The sequence below is a fragment of the Neoarius graeffei genome, chromosome 8, assembly GCF_027579695.1.
Source record: "Neoarius graeffei isolate fNeoGra1 chromosome 8, fNeoGra1.pri, whole genome shotgun sequence".
Taxonomy (NCBI): domain Eukaryota; kingdom Metazoa; phylum Chordata; class Actinopteri; order Siluriformes; family Ariidae; genus Neoarius; species Neoarius graeffei.
Window position 1 is genome coordinate 22,536,758 of NC_083576.1, and position 13,146 is coordinate 22,549,903.

The following is a 13,146-nucleotide window of genomic DNA, read 5'->3' on the forward strand; positions in this document are numbered from 1 at the left end:
CTGCCAGCATATTGGGATTTAACAAGGGGAAGGGACTGGTTTAGTATCCAAGCTTCCTTCAATTCTGGCCAACTGGGGAGGCCTGACTTAAAACAGACTCAGTGGTCAGTCTTATAACTCTGGAATGCTCCATTTAGCAACCTTCCAAATTAGCATGGGGACCACCATACACTCTAGGCTGAAGACAAGGGTTTGGTTAAGCTTTTGTGCATGTGTCTCAAAAGGGTACAGGGCTGGTAAACTTTGTTGCATGCCCCCCACCACACAGATTAAGAACCAGGGTACCTTAGGGATCATTATCCTCTTGGTTATAAGGATCACAGCCAGAGGGCTGGCTTGCTCTCTGCCCACATCAAGGCAGGAGTGCTCCTAGTCTCCTGGGGAAGCCCACCACTTTTCTAGCTCTTGGAAACTCAATGTTGAGGCAAAATGCAATAAAGCAGAAGTCACAAGACAGGTAAGAGTTTATTTAAGCAAGTCACTAGACTACTAAACCTTTTCCAGAACCACAATTGGGCCAAGGCTTACTTTCTCCAGCTGCAAGCCTGCAAATAAAGGGAAAAAAAAAAAAAGTGCATGAGTGGGGTCTAAAGCCACACCATAAGCCAAGTACATAGTGCCAATTCAGGTCTGAAGAGCAATACCTTGTTCTAGTGACAGACCACGCCCTTTCCTCATGCTTCTACAGCTGCTACTGCTACAGCAACTGCACACCTGGTCAGCACCATATGCAGCAGCCCATCTACAACACAGTAATGCTTTAGTGGTCACAGCTCAGCAGCACCGCACAAGTCATGGTCACAGCAACATACCTATTGTCAGAGAATGAACAAGCCTTGTGCTCAGCATCAGCAGGGGCAGATGCTGCTGTTGCCTTCAAGGTGCAGGCAATATAGACCTAATGGAACAGCACACAAGTTTAGCTGCAAGGTCACAACATACCTGCAGGAAGGGCTCATCCCTGTCCAGTCATTACTTACCAAGCTACTGTTCCCTTGTTGAAATCTGAAGGCTTCCAGCTGAAACCTCAGCTTAGCCGCTTCAGTGTGGGGCATGAAGTGGGAACTGGAATGTGTAAGCTTAGCATCCATCAGGCACCTGGAAAGAGTCACAGTTAGGAAAAGTTCAGCACAGCTTACATAGGCTCAGGAGAACATCACTCACCCATGGTCATCAATGAAGTAATATCTCGGGACAGCAGTTATATCAGGGACAGGAGTGGCCACACAGCTGTCTACAAGGACACGCAGGGGCACATGGTTGAACTGCACCACTGAAGCCTCAATATTTATAAGCTCACCCAGATAGTACTGGTTGGATGGTCTTTGGAGTAGCCAGTCATCTAGACCAAGAAATCTCATTAGCAAGTTATTCCTCACCTAAAACAAGCTACAACCCAACCATGATACAAACCCATCATAAGCATCAAGGAGAAGACAAGAAGTTCCTCTGCAACATGGGCAGAAGCATGTGGGATCCAAGCAGGCCTGAGACCACTGCTACTCACATTGTGAAGCCTGGAAAGCATTAGAACAAGGCCATCACAAGAGGAGTACAGCCTCCCAAGTAAAGCCAAGATTTATTCCATATGGAGCAAGACCCACCTTGGATAATGACACTCAATTAAAACCTTAACACCAGTACTTCTGAGAAGAGGCAAGCCACTTGGAGGCATTGGCTCAATACCAAGGGTGAAGATATAGACCAGCTCATTTGCAGTCACCTGAATGAAAAGGCAAGACAAACCCATCCAGAGCAAACTTAAAGCAAGCCTAAGGTACTTAGCAATAGAAGCCTTACAATAGAAGCCTTACAATCAACTTGCTGTTGCAGTCATACAATGCTGATTCATAGATGAGGAATCTGGAAGAAGCATCCATCCCTTTGGCAGCACAGCCTCCCAGTGTGAGAGCAGCAATATTGAGGGTTACATCAGGTCCAAGCAGTTCTCTCAGCACCTCAACATGCACTGCATTCTCACTGCACCTTGCCGTTACCCTCTCAGAAAGAACAGGAGGAGGCTGTCTTACAAAATGCACTGGAGCTGGTGGTATTGGGATTTGTGGTGCTACTGGAAAATGCCAAGTCAGTTTCTTCACTGGTTGCTGAATTACTTGCTGGGCTTGGACAGCTGAAGGATTTTGAAGTTGCAGTTCAAGTGGGGCTACTGCAGGGCTTCCAGCTTGAGAACCACTTTGAGTCCACTGAGAAGGCAACCCAGCATTCACTTGCAGTGAAGGATGCCTTGGACTGTTAGTTTGAAGTCCAGCAGGAGCATTCCCCAAGTGTTGCCACTGTGCTGTTGACAAACCAGCTGTACAGAGCAGTAGCAGGCCAACTCCTACATGGATAAAACTCATTGTTATTAACAGACAATTGCAACCACACCAAGACTGCCAGAGCACTTCCTATTTATGCAGTGATTTTGTGCCATGATTCAGGTTTCTGAGCCTCTTGCATTACTAATTAGGCTGCCTAACAGATGACAGCAATTAGAATTGTACTGCCCCTTGTATTTGATTGGACCAAGAGCTTAATTGTCTGACTTGTTCTAGGACATATGACCTGCAAAGCAAGTTGCCAAATGTAGAGATATAATTATAGTCCTCGATTATGGACTTGGGTTAAAAAAAAAGAAGAAACGTCTTGTGTTGCCAGAGCACAGTCATTGGAACTATGCTTGTTTTAAAGAATACCTATGAGGGAACACTTCTTGTTTGTGATTAGTCATAAGACTGGTTCATGTTCGTTGATCTACACAATCTACATCCCCTCACTATCCATTTTAATAAGAACACCTGTATCCCTGCATATTTTTTCAATTCAGTTTTACTTGTATAATGATTTTGACACTGTCCACATAGCAGTTTTACAGAAATGTATAAATTCCAGATATAAAATTTCAATTATCCACAATGAGCAAACCAGACATGAGGGTGACAAGGAAAAACTCCCCGAGAGTTGTTATGCAGAAAAAATCTTGAGAAGAACCAGACTCCAATGGGAACCCATCCTCATCTGGGTCACACCAGATAGTGCAATTATAAATAATTTCCCTTCTATAACAACATAGCCAAAAAATGCAATTGTGTAACTAGGAACTTATGAACAACTTATATGAGCATCAGAGTCATTAATGAATTATTTATAGTCTTAACATGAAGTCTATTTTGTTGACATTATCAGCTGTTTATTGATGGTGACTTGTAGTCCTAAAGTTATCATAGCAATTGTAGTCCGAAGCCATTATTTTAAAACTGTAAGTGTCCAGTGTCATCTTCTTGGTTTATATTTAGACTGTCCAAATGGAGCCATCCTCCACAGGATCCAAGTCATGAGAACTCCAACCAGAAGTAGGGCGTCAAGATTGATCAGTCAGGTCTGGAAAGTGGGAGAGGCCAGCATCACTGGTATCTCAGAACTGATGTGTAACTCGACAGAGAGAGAGAGAGAGAGAGAGAGAGAGAGATTGTTAGGTATGCCTGTTGTCACCTCATGGTGAAGAAAATTGTACTTTGTGTGCTGAGTGCAAGCAGACCCTCTGGCAAGAGTAACTATGACAGCATAACTAAAAGGGAGAGCCAGAATGTAACACAGACATGAGAGTGCCCTGGGACATAAAGCGCCAGCCACTCCACTGTCAACAACCCTGAGAGAACGCGTGAGTGTGTGTGTGTGTGGGGGGGGGGGGTGACAGCATCCATACATCCTAGTTTACCAAAACTTGGAAGGCTGTTCCATAACTGTGGGGCTTTGTAAGAGAAGGCTCTTCCCCTGATGTTGCCTTCACTATTTGTGGTACCAACAAATAGCCTGCACCTTTTGATCTAATTAGGCATAGCGGGTCATAAAAGCCCAGAAGTTTGCTCAGGTACTGTGGCGCAAGACCATTCGGTGCTTTGTCAGTCAATAGTAGTATTTTATAGTCAGTGGGAGCCAGTGCAGTGTGGATAAGATAGGGGCGATGTAGTCATATCTTCTAGCTCTTATAAGGACTCTTGCTGCTGCGTTTTGAACTAACTGGAGCTTGTTTATGCACCTACTGGAACATCCAAACAGTAAGGCATTACAATATCCCACCTAGAGGTAACGAAGGCATAAACTAGTTTTTCTGTATCACGTTGTCACATTATATTTCTTAAGTTAGCAATGTGTCTGAGATGAAAGAAGGCAATCCTTGTAATATTATCTACATGAGCTTTAAATGAAAGACTGGAGTCAATGATCAGTCTGAGGTCTTTTACTGCTGCACATGATGAAAAAGCAAGGCCATCCAGAGTGAATATGTAATCAGAAGACCTACTTCTAGCTGCATGTGGTCCAAGTGCAAGTACTCCTGTCTTGTCAGAATTAAGTACAAGGAAGTTAATATGCAGCCAGTGTTTAATGTTCTTTACATATTGCTCAATTTTATTAAGTTGGTGTCTCTCATCTGGCTTTGCTAAAATGTACAACTGTGTGTCATCAGCATAACAGTGATGCTAATATCATGCTTACAAAAAACATTACTCAGAGATAGATAAATAGGGGAAAAAAGGTTAAGGTTCTTTTATTTGTCATTTCAACCATATACAGTTGGTACACAGTTAAAATATATACAGTTAAAATGAAACAACATTTCTCCAGGACCATGGTGCTACATTAAACATCACAGGACTACAATGTACAATCTAAACATCACATGACTACAGTCAATAACACACAAAGTGCAAGAGTGCAATGAGTGCAACACTGCAGACAATAAACAACACAAAACATACGGTGCAGAGTTGAGTGTGCATACTGAGGTCGTATACAAAAAGGGGAATAAATAAATGTAAACCTTGTGTGTGCGAGACATTGTAAAGCAATAGTGCATTATTGTTCACTGTGCAAAGATTGCAGTATGAGTGGTGTGTTCAGCAGTCAGTGAGTATCAGTCCAGTCCCACAGAGTTGAGAAGTCTGATGGCATGAGGAATTGAGGTAGTATATGAAAAAGGGAATAAATAAATGTACAACCCCGATTACAAAAACGTTGGGACAAAGTAGAAATTGTAAATAAAAACGGAATGTAATAATTTACAAATCTCAAAAACTGATATTGTATTCACAACAGAACATAGACAACATATCAAATGTCGAAAGTGAGACATTTTGAAATTTCATGCCAAATATTGGCTCATTTGAAATTTCATGACAGCAACACATCTCAAAAAAGTTGTGACAGGGGCAATAAGAGGCTGGAAAAGTTAAAGGTACAAAAAAGGAACAGCTGGAGGACCAAATTGCAACTCATTAGGTCAATTGGCAATAGGTCATTAACATGACTGGGTATAAAAAGAGCATCTTGGAGTGGCAGCGGCTCTCAGAAGTAAAGATGGGAAGAGGATCACCAATCCCCCTAATTCTGCGCCGACAAATAGTGGAGCAATATCAGAAAGGAGTTTGACAGTGTAAAATTGCAGAGTTTGAACATATCATCATCTACAGTACATAATATCATCAAAAGATTCAGAGAATTTGGAAAACTCTCTGTGCGTAAGGGTCAAGGCCGGAAAACCATACTGGGTGCCCATGATCTTCGGGCCCTTAGACGGCACTGCATCACATACAGGCATGCTTCTGTATTGGAAATCACAAAATGGGCTCAGGAATATTTCCAGAGAACATTATCTGTGAACACAATTCACCGTGCCATCTGCCGTTGCCAGCTAAAACTCTATAGTTCAAAGAAGAAGCCGTATGTAAACATGATCCAGAAGCGCAGATGTCTTCTCTGGGCCAAGACTCATTTAAAATGGACTGTGGCAAAGTGAAAAACTATTCTGTGGTCAGACGAATCAAAATTTGAAGTTCTTTATGGAAATCAGGGACGCCGTGTCATTCGGACTAAAGAGGAGAAGGACGACCCGAGTTGTTATCAGCGCTCAGTTCAGAAGCCTGCATCTCTGATGGTATGGGGTTGCATTAGTGCGTGTGGCATGGACAGCTTACACATCTGGAAAGACACCATCAATGCTGAAAGGTATATCCAGGTTCTAGAGCAACATATGATCCCATCCAGACGATGTCTCTTTCAGGGAAGACCTTGCATTTTCCAACATGACAATGCCAAACCACATACTGCATCAATTACAGCATCATCGCTGCATAGAAGAAGGGTCCGGGTACTGAACTGGCCAGCCTGCAGTCCAGATCTTTCACCCATAGAAAACATTTGGCGCATCATAAAACGGAAGATACGACAAAAAAGATCTAAGACAGTTGAGCAACTAGAATCCTACATTAGACAAGAATGGGCTAACATTCCTATCCCTAAACTTGAGCAACTTGTCTCCTCAGTCCCCAGACGTTTACAGACTGTTGTAAAGAGAAAAGAGGATGTCTCACAGTGGTAAACATGGCCTTGTCCCAACTTTTTTGAGATGTGTTGTTGTCATGAAATTTAAAATCACCTAATTTTTCTCTTTAAATGATACATTTTCTCAGTTTAAACATTTGATATGTCATCTATGTTCTATTCTGAATAAAATATGGAATTTTGAAACTTCCACATCATTGCATTCCATTTTTATTTACAATTTGTACTTTGTCCCAACTTTTTTGGAACCAGGGTTGTAAACCTTGTGTATGAGAGAGACATTGTAAGCAATAGTGCATTATTCTCCACTGTGCAAAGATTGCAGTGTGAGTGGTGTATTCAACAGTCTGTGAGAATCAGTCCAGTACCTCAGAGTTGAGGAGTCTGATGGCATGACGGAAGAAACTGTTACAGAGTCTGGCTGTGAAGGCCTGAATGCTTTGGTACTTTTTTCCAGATGGCAAGAGGGTGAACAGATTGTGTGAGAGGGTGTGTGGGGTCAGCCACAATGCTGGTGGCTTTCCAGATGCAGCATGTGGTGTAGATGTCTGTGATGGAGGGAAGAGAGACTCCACTGATCTTCTCAGTTGTCCTCACTATCCGCTGTCGGGTCTTGCAATCCAAGATGGTGCAATTCCCAAACAAGACCATGATGCAGCTGCTCAGAACACTCCCAATAGTCCCTCTGTAGAATATTGTGAGGATGGGTGATGGGAGATGGGTTTTCCTCAGCCTCCGTAGGAAGTAGAGATGCTGCTGGGCTTTCTTGACTATGGAGCTGGTGTTGAGGTACCAGTTGAGATTCTCTGCCAGATGAACATCAAGCAATTTGGTGCTCTTGACATTCTCCATGAGTGAGCCGTCGATGTACAGTGGAGAGTGGTCACTCTGTGTTCTTCTGAAGTCAACAACCATCTCTTTTGTTTTGTCCATGTTCAGAGACAGGTTGTTGACTCTGCACCAGTCCGATAGCCGATGCATCTCCTCTCTGTATGCTGACTCTTTGCTCTTACTGATGAGACCCATCACAGTTGTGTCATCAGTAAACTTGATGATGTGCTTCAAGCTGTGAGATGCTGCACAGTCATGAGTCAGCAGAGTGAACAGCAGTGGACTGAGCACACAGCCCTGAGGGGCCCCAGTACTCAGCATGGTGGTGCTGGAAGTTCTGCTCCCAATCCGAACTGACTGAGGTCTCTCAGTCAGGAAATCCAGGATCCAGTTGCAGAGGGCTCAGGCTCAGCTTTCCAATTTGCTGCTGAGGGATGATTGTGTTGAATGCTGAACTGAAGTCTATGAACAGCATTCATACGTACGTGTCCTCCTTTTCCAGGTGGATAAGGCCAGATGAAGGGTGGTGGCAATGGCATCATCTGTTGACTGGTTACGGCAATACATGAACTGCAGGGGGTCCAGTGAGGGAGGCAGCAGGGTCTTTATGTACCTCATGACGAGTCTCTCGAAGAACTTCATAATGATGGGTGTGAGTGCAACAGGACGGTAGTTATTGAGGCAGGACACTGAAGGTTTCTTTGGCATGGGGACAATGGTAGTGGTCTTGAAGCACTTTGGAACTATGGTGTTGCTCAGGGAGATGTTGAAGATGTCAGTGAAAACGTCTGCCAGCTGGTCCGCACATCCTCCGAGTATTTTACTGGGGATGTTGTCTGGTCCAGCAGCCTTCCATGGATTGACTCCATGTAGAGTTTTCCTCACATCGGCTATGGTCAGACACAGCACCTGGTCATTGGGAGGAAGGATGGTCTAACTCGCTGCCACACCTTTCTGTGCCTCAAACCGTGCATAGAAGCTGTTCAGCACATCTGGAAGGGAGGCATCATTGTCACAGGCAAGTGGTGTTTTCCTGTAGTTCATAATGGCCTTGATGCCCTGCCACATGCACCGTGTGTCACCACTGTCCTGGAAGTAGCTGTGAATTCTCTGGGCGTGTGCATGCTTTGCTGCTCTAACATCTCGAAACAGTTTGGCCCTTGCTACACTTAGGGCCACCCTGTCACCTGCGCTGAAGGCAGCATCTTGAATCCTCAGTAGTGCATGCACCTTTGCAGTAATCCATGGCTTCTAGTTGTGGCGAGTGGTGATGGTCTTGGAGACAGTAACATCATCAATGCACTTGTTGATGTAGCTGATCACTGATGCTGTGTACTCCTCTAAGTTAGTGCAGTCGCCATTGGTTGCAGCCTCACTAAACATGCCTCAGTCAGTTCTTTCAAAACAGTTCTGGACAGCAGAGATGGCTCCTTCTGGCCAGGTTTTCACCTGCCTTAGAACTGGTCTGGAGCATCTGACAAGTGGTCTGTATGCCTGAATTAGCATAACAGAGATGTGGTCTGAGTAGTTGAGGTGGGGGCGGGGCTCCACTTGGTACACTCTGGGAACATTTGTGTAAACAAGATCTGGCATGTTTGCCCTTCTTGTTGCAAAGTCCACATACTGATGAAATTTAAGGAGCACTGACCTGAGATTCGCATGGTTGAAATCTCCAGTGACAATAAACAGTCCATCTGGGTGTGCATTCTGCAGTTAGCTGATAGCACTGTACAGTACACAGAGCACTTCTTTAACATTAGCACCAGAGGGAATGTAAACTCCGGTTTGGAATGCAGAAGTGAATTCCTGTGGTAAATAAAGCTGTCTACATCTAATAGTCACAAACTCCACTAGTGATGAGCAATAATCAGAGACTAGCACTGAATTCCTGCACCATTCTGTATTGATGTAAACACACAAGTCACCACCATGAGTCTTACCTCACAGAGCTGCATCTCTGACGACTCGGAACGAAGCTAGCCCATCCAGTTGAACGGCGGTGTTCTGAACTCGGTCGCTGAGCCATGTCTCCATGAAAACAAGGATACAGCAGTCTCTAAACTCACGCTGGGTAGTCCACTGGAGTCGGATATACAGTAGTCTAGTTTATTTTTCAGGGAGCAGACATTGGAGAGTAGAATGGATAGAAAAGCCGGCCAGCTAGGGTTAGCTGTTAGCCTAGCACAGACACCCGCATGCTTGCTGCATTTCTGCCTCCTCGCACACCACTTCCGATGACTCCTCCCCGTGTCACCAGCCTCAGGCAAAGCCGAGGACTGGAGGCTTGTTCCTCACAGCAGGCTGAGGTCACGTAGCTTCTCCAGCAGATCATCTTTTATGTTTTATGCATGGTATCTGTATTGAAGGAGTGTCTGGCAATGGTAGACACGAATACCAGTCGATCCGATGTCCATGTGAAGAAGAAAACTTTATTTCTCACATGCACACTTCAAGCACAGTGAAATTCATCCTCTGCATTTAACCCATCTGAAGCGGTGAACACACACACACACCCAGAGCAGTGGGCAGCCACACAAGAGTGCCCGGGGAGCAGTCAGGGGTTAGGTACCTTGCTCAAGGGCACTTCAGCCCAAGGCCACCCCACATAAACCTAACTGCATGTCTTTGGACTGTGGGGGAAACCAGAGCACCCGGAGGAAACCCACGCAGACACAGGGAGAACATGCAAACTCCACACAGAAAGGCCCTCGCCAGCCACTGGGTTCGAACCCAGAACCTTCTTGCTGTGAGGCGACCGTGCTAACCACTACACCACCGTGCCGCCCAATTGTACTGTACAGGGTCAAGCAGAGGAACAAAATGACACAAAAAACCCCACCATTTTGGATCTGGAGAGGCTGCTGCATGCTACTGCTACACCGCCATCTTGAACTTGGCAAGCAGTGGGCCCAAGACAGAAACTTTTGGAACATGGTCCAAAATGGGCCTAATTAACAAATTATGTCAAATGCTTTCTCTTAACTTTATTTTTCAAGATATTTACATGGAAATTGGCAGGCACATAGATAGGTGCATACTGAATACAAAGTTTGAAAAATTAGTAAAAACAAATTATGAAAATTAGCATTTACTTAGTATTAATTATGCTAATTAGGTAAAAATATTAAATCTGTACACTCAATAAAAAAGTAATAAAAGAATATTTCTAATACCCTCTTTGTGCTCTGTAGACCTTTGTATTTCTCAAAAGTAGGGCCTACTAGTGTTTATATTAAAGAATATAAATGAGAAGCTTCACAGCTTTCAAGGCTAACCTCAAAAAAAAACCTGTGATCCACATCCAATAAACAATTCCAATTAACTGAATTGAAACTGACACTCGTGTTTCTGACTTTTTTTTAAATATCATTCCGACCACTAAGACCTCAATATTTGTCATCAAAACAACTAGAGTTAGACTTTAAAATAGTTATTTATTTACATGAATCAGTTTGATTTGAAAAAATAAGTAGGTAAAGCTATGAAAACTCACTTCAAAGTCTCCTGTGAATCATAACATCAAAACTAGCTGACGGAAAATTTTGCTGAATACTTCATCAGAAACAGTGAGAGCTAGAGAACATCCCTATAAAAGTTATCTGATTGATATTCATGAGTAATCCAGTCAGAACCCGATCAGAAGAGAGAGAGCCTGACCACTTTCCCGTGACTCAAAAAGCACCAGCAGTTGCCTGACATCACGCGAGCAGACAGTGCATTCTGTTGTATCAAATTCAACCTGCCATTACTCCCAAAGTATTGAACATATCTTAAAGAGATTAATTTCTTTGAAAAGCAGAGATTTTAAGCTTTTTAACAATCATATTCATGATAGAAAATATTCAAGGGTTAAGCAATGACAGATTTAGAAACTTAGATGAGCGTCTGCATGGACAATTTGCACAGCACGGCCAGTGAGCGTCTGATCTGTCTACTGAAGGGTCACGGTTTTGAGGTTTGAAAATGTGGTCACCCTACTGTAGGGATCCAAAGATGGAGTCCTAAATACCAAAAATCAAATACTAGAAGTTTATGTTGGAGCTTCACCATACCTTCAGGAATCATTCCATATGGGGTCCAGAAGTGACATACAAGGTTTGGTCCTGATCCAGATCACTGACCCGGAATGATCCATGAAAATCTGGATTTTACAAAATCAGCCATAACTTAGTCAATTTTCAATCTCTTTTTTAAATTTTGTTCAGCATTTCTGGGCCGAAATGCAGCTCACTAAGCAACCATCGCTATCTGTTACTGTTCTGGATCTAGAGGTGTCCACAATGGCTGCTGGCAGGAAAAAATCAGAAATTGGCCAAATCTCAGAAAGTAGTTAAGATATTCAAAATCTGTAAAGTTTTGCTTCTTGCTTGCCTAAAAGTAGTCTATTAACAAATGTGACACAAAAGTCCTATCTCGAACAGCTCTTGAACTACAGGAATCTCAAGAGTTTATTATTAATTTGGGCTAGTGAAGCTAGCAAAGGACTATGTCATAGCTACTTAATTTACTTAAAATTTGACTGTATATGATAACTAATCCATCGTTCTTTCATGAGAATAAGACATGCATATGAAGCTCATCAACTGGCCTTGAATGTGACCTTGAACTTGATTGACCATGACCTGTAAATTTGACCTTGAACATCATGTTTATGGTTTGCAGTATACCTGTACATTGTCATCACCACATCATTCTTTAATCATGACATATCAAACTCACGGTCACAAAATGACCATGACCTTGATTGAACATGCCCTTTAAATTTGACCTTGACAATCATCTTTATGGTTTGCACTATATCTGTATATTGTCATCAGCACATCATGAGATATCCAACTCAAGGACACAAAATGACCTTCAACATGACCTTCAGTTGACAAAGGTCAGCTAGCGCAAATTACTGTGACTTTAGTCACAGTCTCTATCCAGTTTTTATACTGCTAAGATCATTAAATTCTACCACATGCAATTCAATGCAAATCCCTTGCATACCCATAAGGCAAAAATAAGGAACATAAATTTTATGTATCTGACCAGGGGTGGGTTTCCCAAAAGCATCATAGCACAAAGATCATTGTTAAATGGTAGAGCAAGCATCACAGTGAACACTCTCTTTCCTAGTTAAGATGCTCTTAGCATTAAGAGGCTTTTGAGAAACTCACACCAGTTTATTAGTTTTCACAGTAGTAGTGGGGAAACAAAGCTACTTGTATAAATGTTTGTTTGTATTTCAATACTTTCTAAAACATTGCCTTTCTAACTGCTGCAAAGCTTTTAACTCTGTTAAGCTTTCACAGGTCCATAGACTGATGGTTTCATGTTTTCTCTGTTGTCCTTATATGCTGTAGTATTAAGATATCCCTTCACTGGGACATATGGGGCTGAAACAAGTTCTAAGATTACAAGGACCCTGTGCACTAAGCGGGGTTTATGAACTTGAGTGATCTTCACAGAGCCCTGCTCTAAACCCCACTGAACACCTATGGGGTGAATTGGATCAGTGACTGTGCCCCAGGCCTCCTCACTCAACTTCAGTGCCTTAACTCCTGAATGATCTCGTGGCTCAGTGGGGACTTTTGGCCATAGATTGATCAACTAATACATCACTGGCATGGGAATATAATTTCCTATTATTCATTACTTAAATCTAGAAAGACAGAATGCTAAAGGTTTGGGTTTGTCTGATAGAATACATAGAAATTGTTTCTTTATTTCATTGTTGAGTCCAATTTTTAGAGGCAGATTTACTGTAGTATCTGTTAAAATAATATTCACAGCCTACAATAACAGGAAACTTTTATAAACTTATTCAGAAGATTTAAAGATCCATCCAGCCATAACCACTTATCCTGTGCACCAATTAGCCTAACCTGCATGTCTTTGGGGGAAACTGGAGCACCCAGAGGAAACCCATGCAGACACAGGGAGAACATGCAAACTCCACACAGAAAGGCCCCTGTCGACCACTGGGCT

General features: G+C 42.9%; 1 protein-coding gene across 1 annotated transcript; it reads right to left on the reverse strand.

Annotated features, from left to right (window-relative positions):
• Window positions 1–489: 489 nt before the first annotated feature.
• On the reverse strand, window positions 490–2,360 carry LOC132889865 (zona pellucida sperm-binding protein 3-like). Its single transcript, XM_060926692.1, has 8 exons — window positions 1,815–2,360; window positions 1,605–1,723; window positions 1,414–1,517; window positions 1,165–1,342; window positions 981–1,098; window positions 813–898; window positions 645–742; window positions 490–545 (listed from the first exon to the last, which is right to left on the reverse strand). The coding sequence occupies exons 1-8, from the start codon at window positions 2,358–2,360 to the stop codon at window positions 490–492; spliced, it is 1,305 nt and encodes a 434-aa protein (XP_060782675.1).
• Between the last annotated feature and the right edge of the window lie 10,786 nt (window positions 2,361–13,146).

Bases quoted from the DNA above. Each gene is read 5' to 3' on its own strand.
- LOC132889865 (XM_060926692.1), bottom strand. From the start codon at position 2,360: ATGAGTTTTATCCATGTAGGAGTTGGCCTGCTACTGCTCTGTACAGCT. The intron at 743-812 runs GTATGTTGCTGT...ACTGTGTTGTAG, and splicing joins TGTTCATTCTCTGACAATAG to ATGGGCTGCTGCATATGGTG. The intron at 546-644 runs GTATTGCTCTTC...CTTTATTTGCAG, and splicing joins TGGTCTGTCACTAGAACAAG to GCTTGCAGCTGGAGAAAGTA.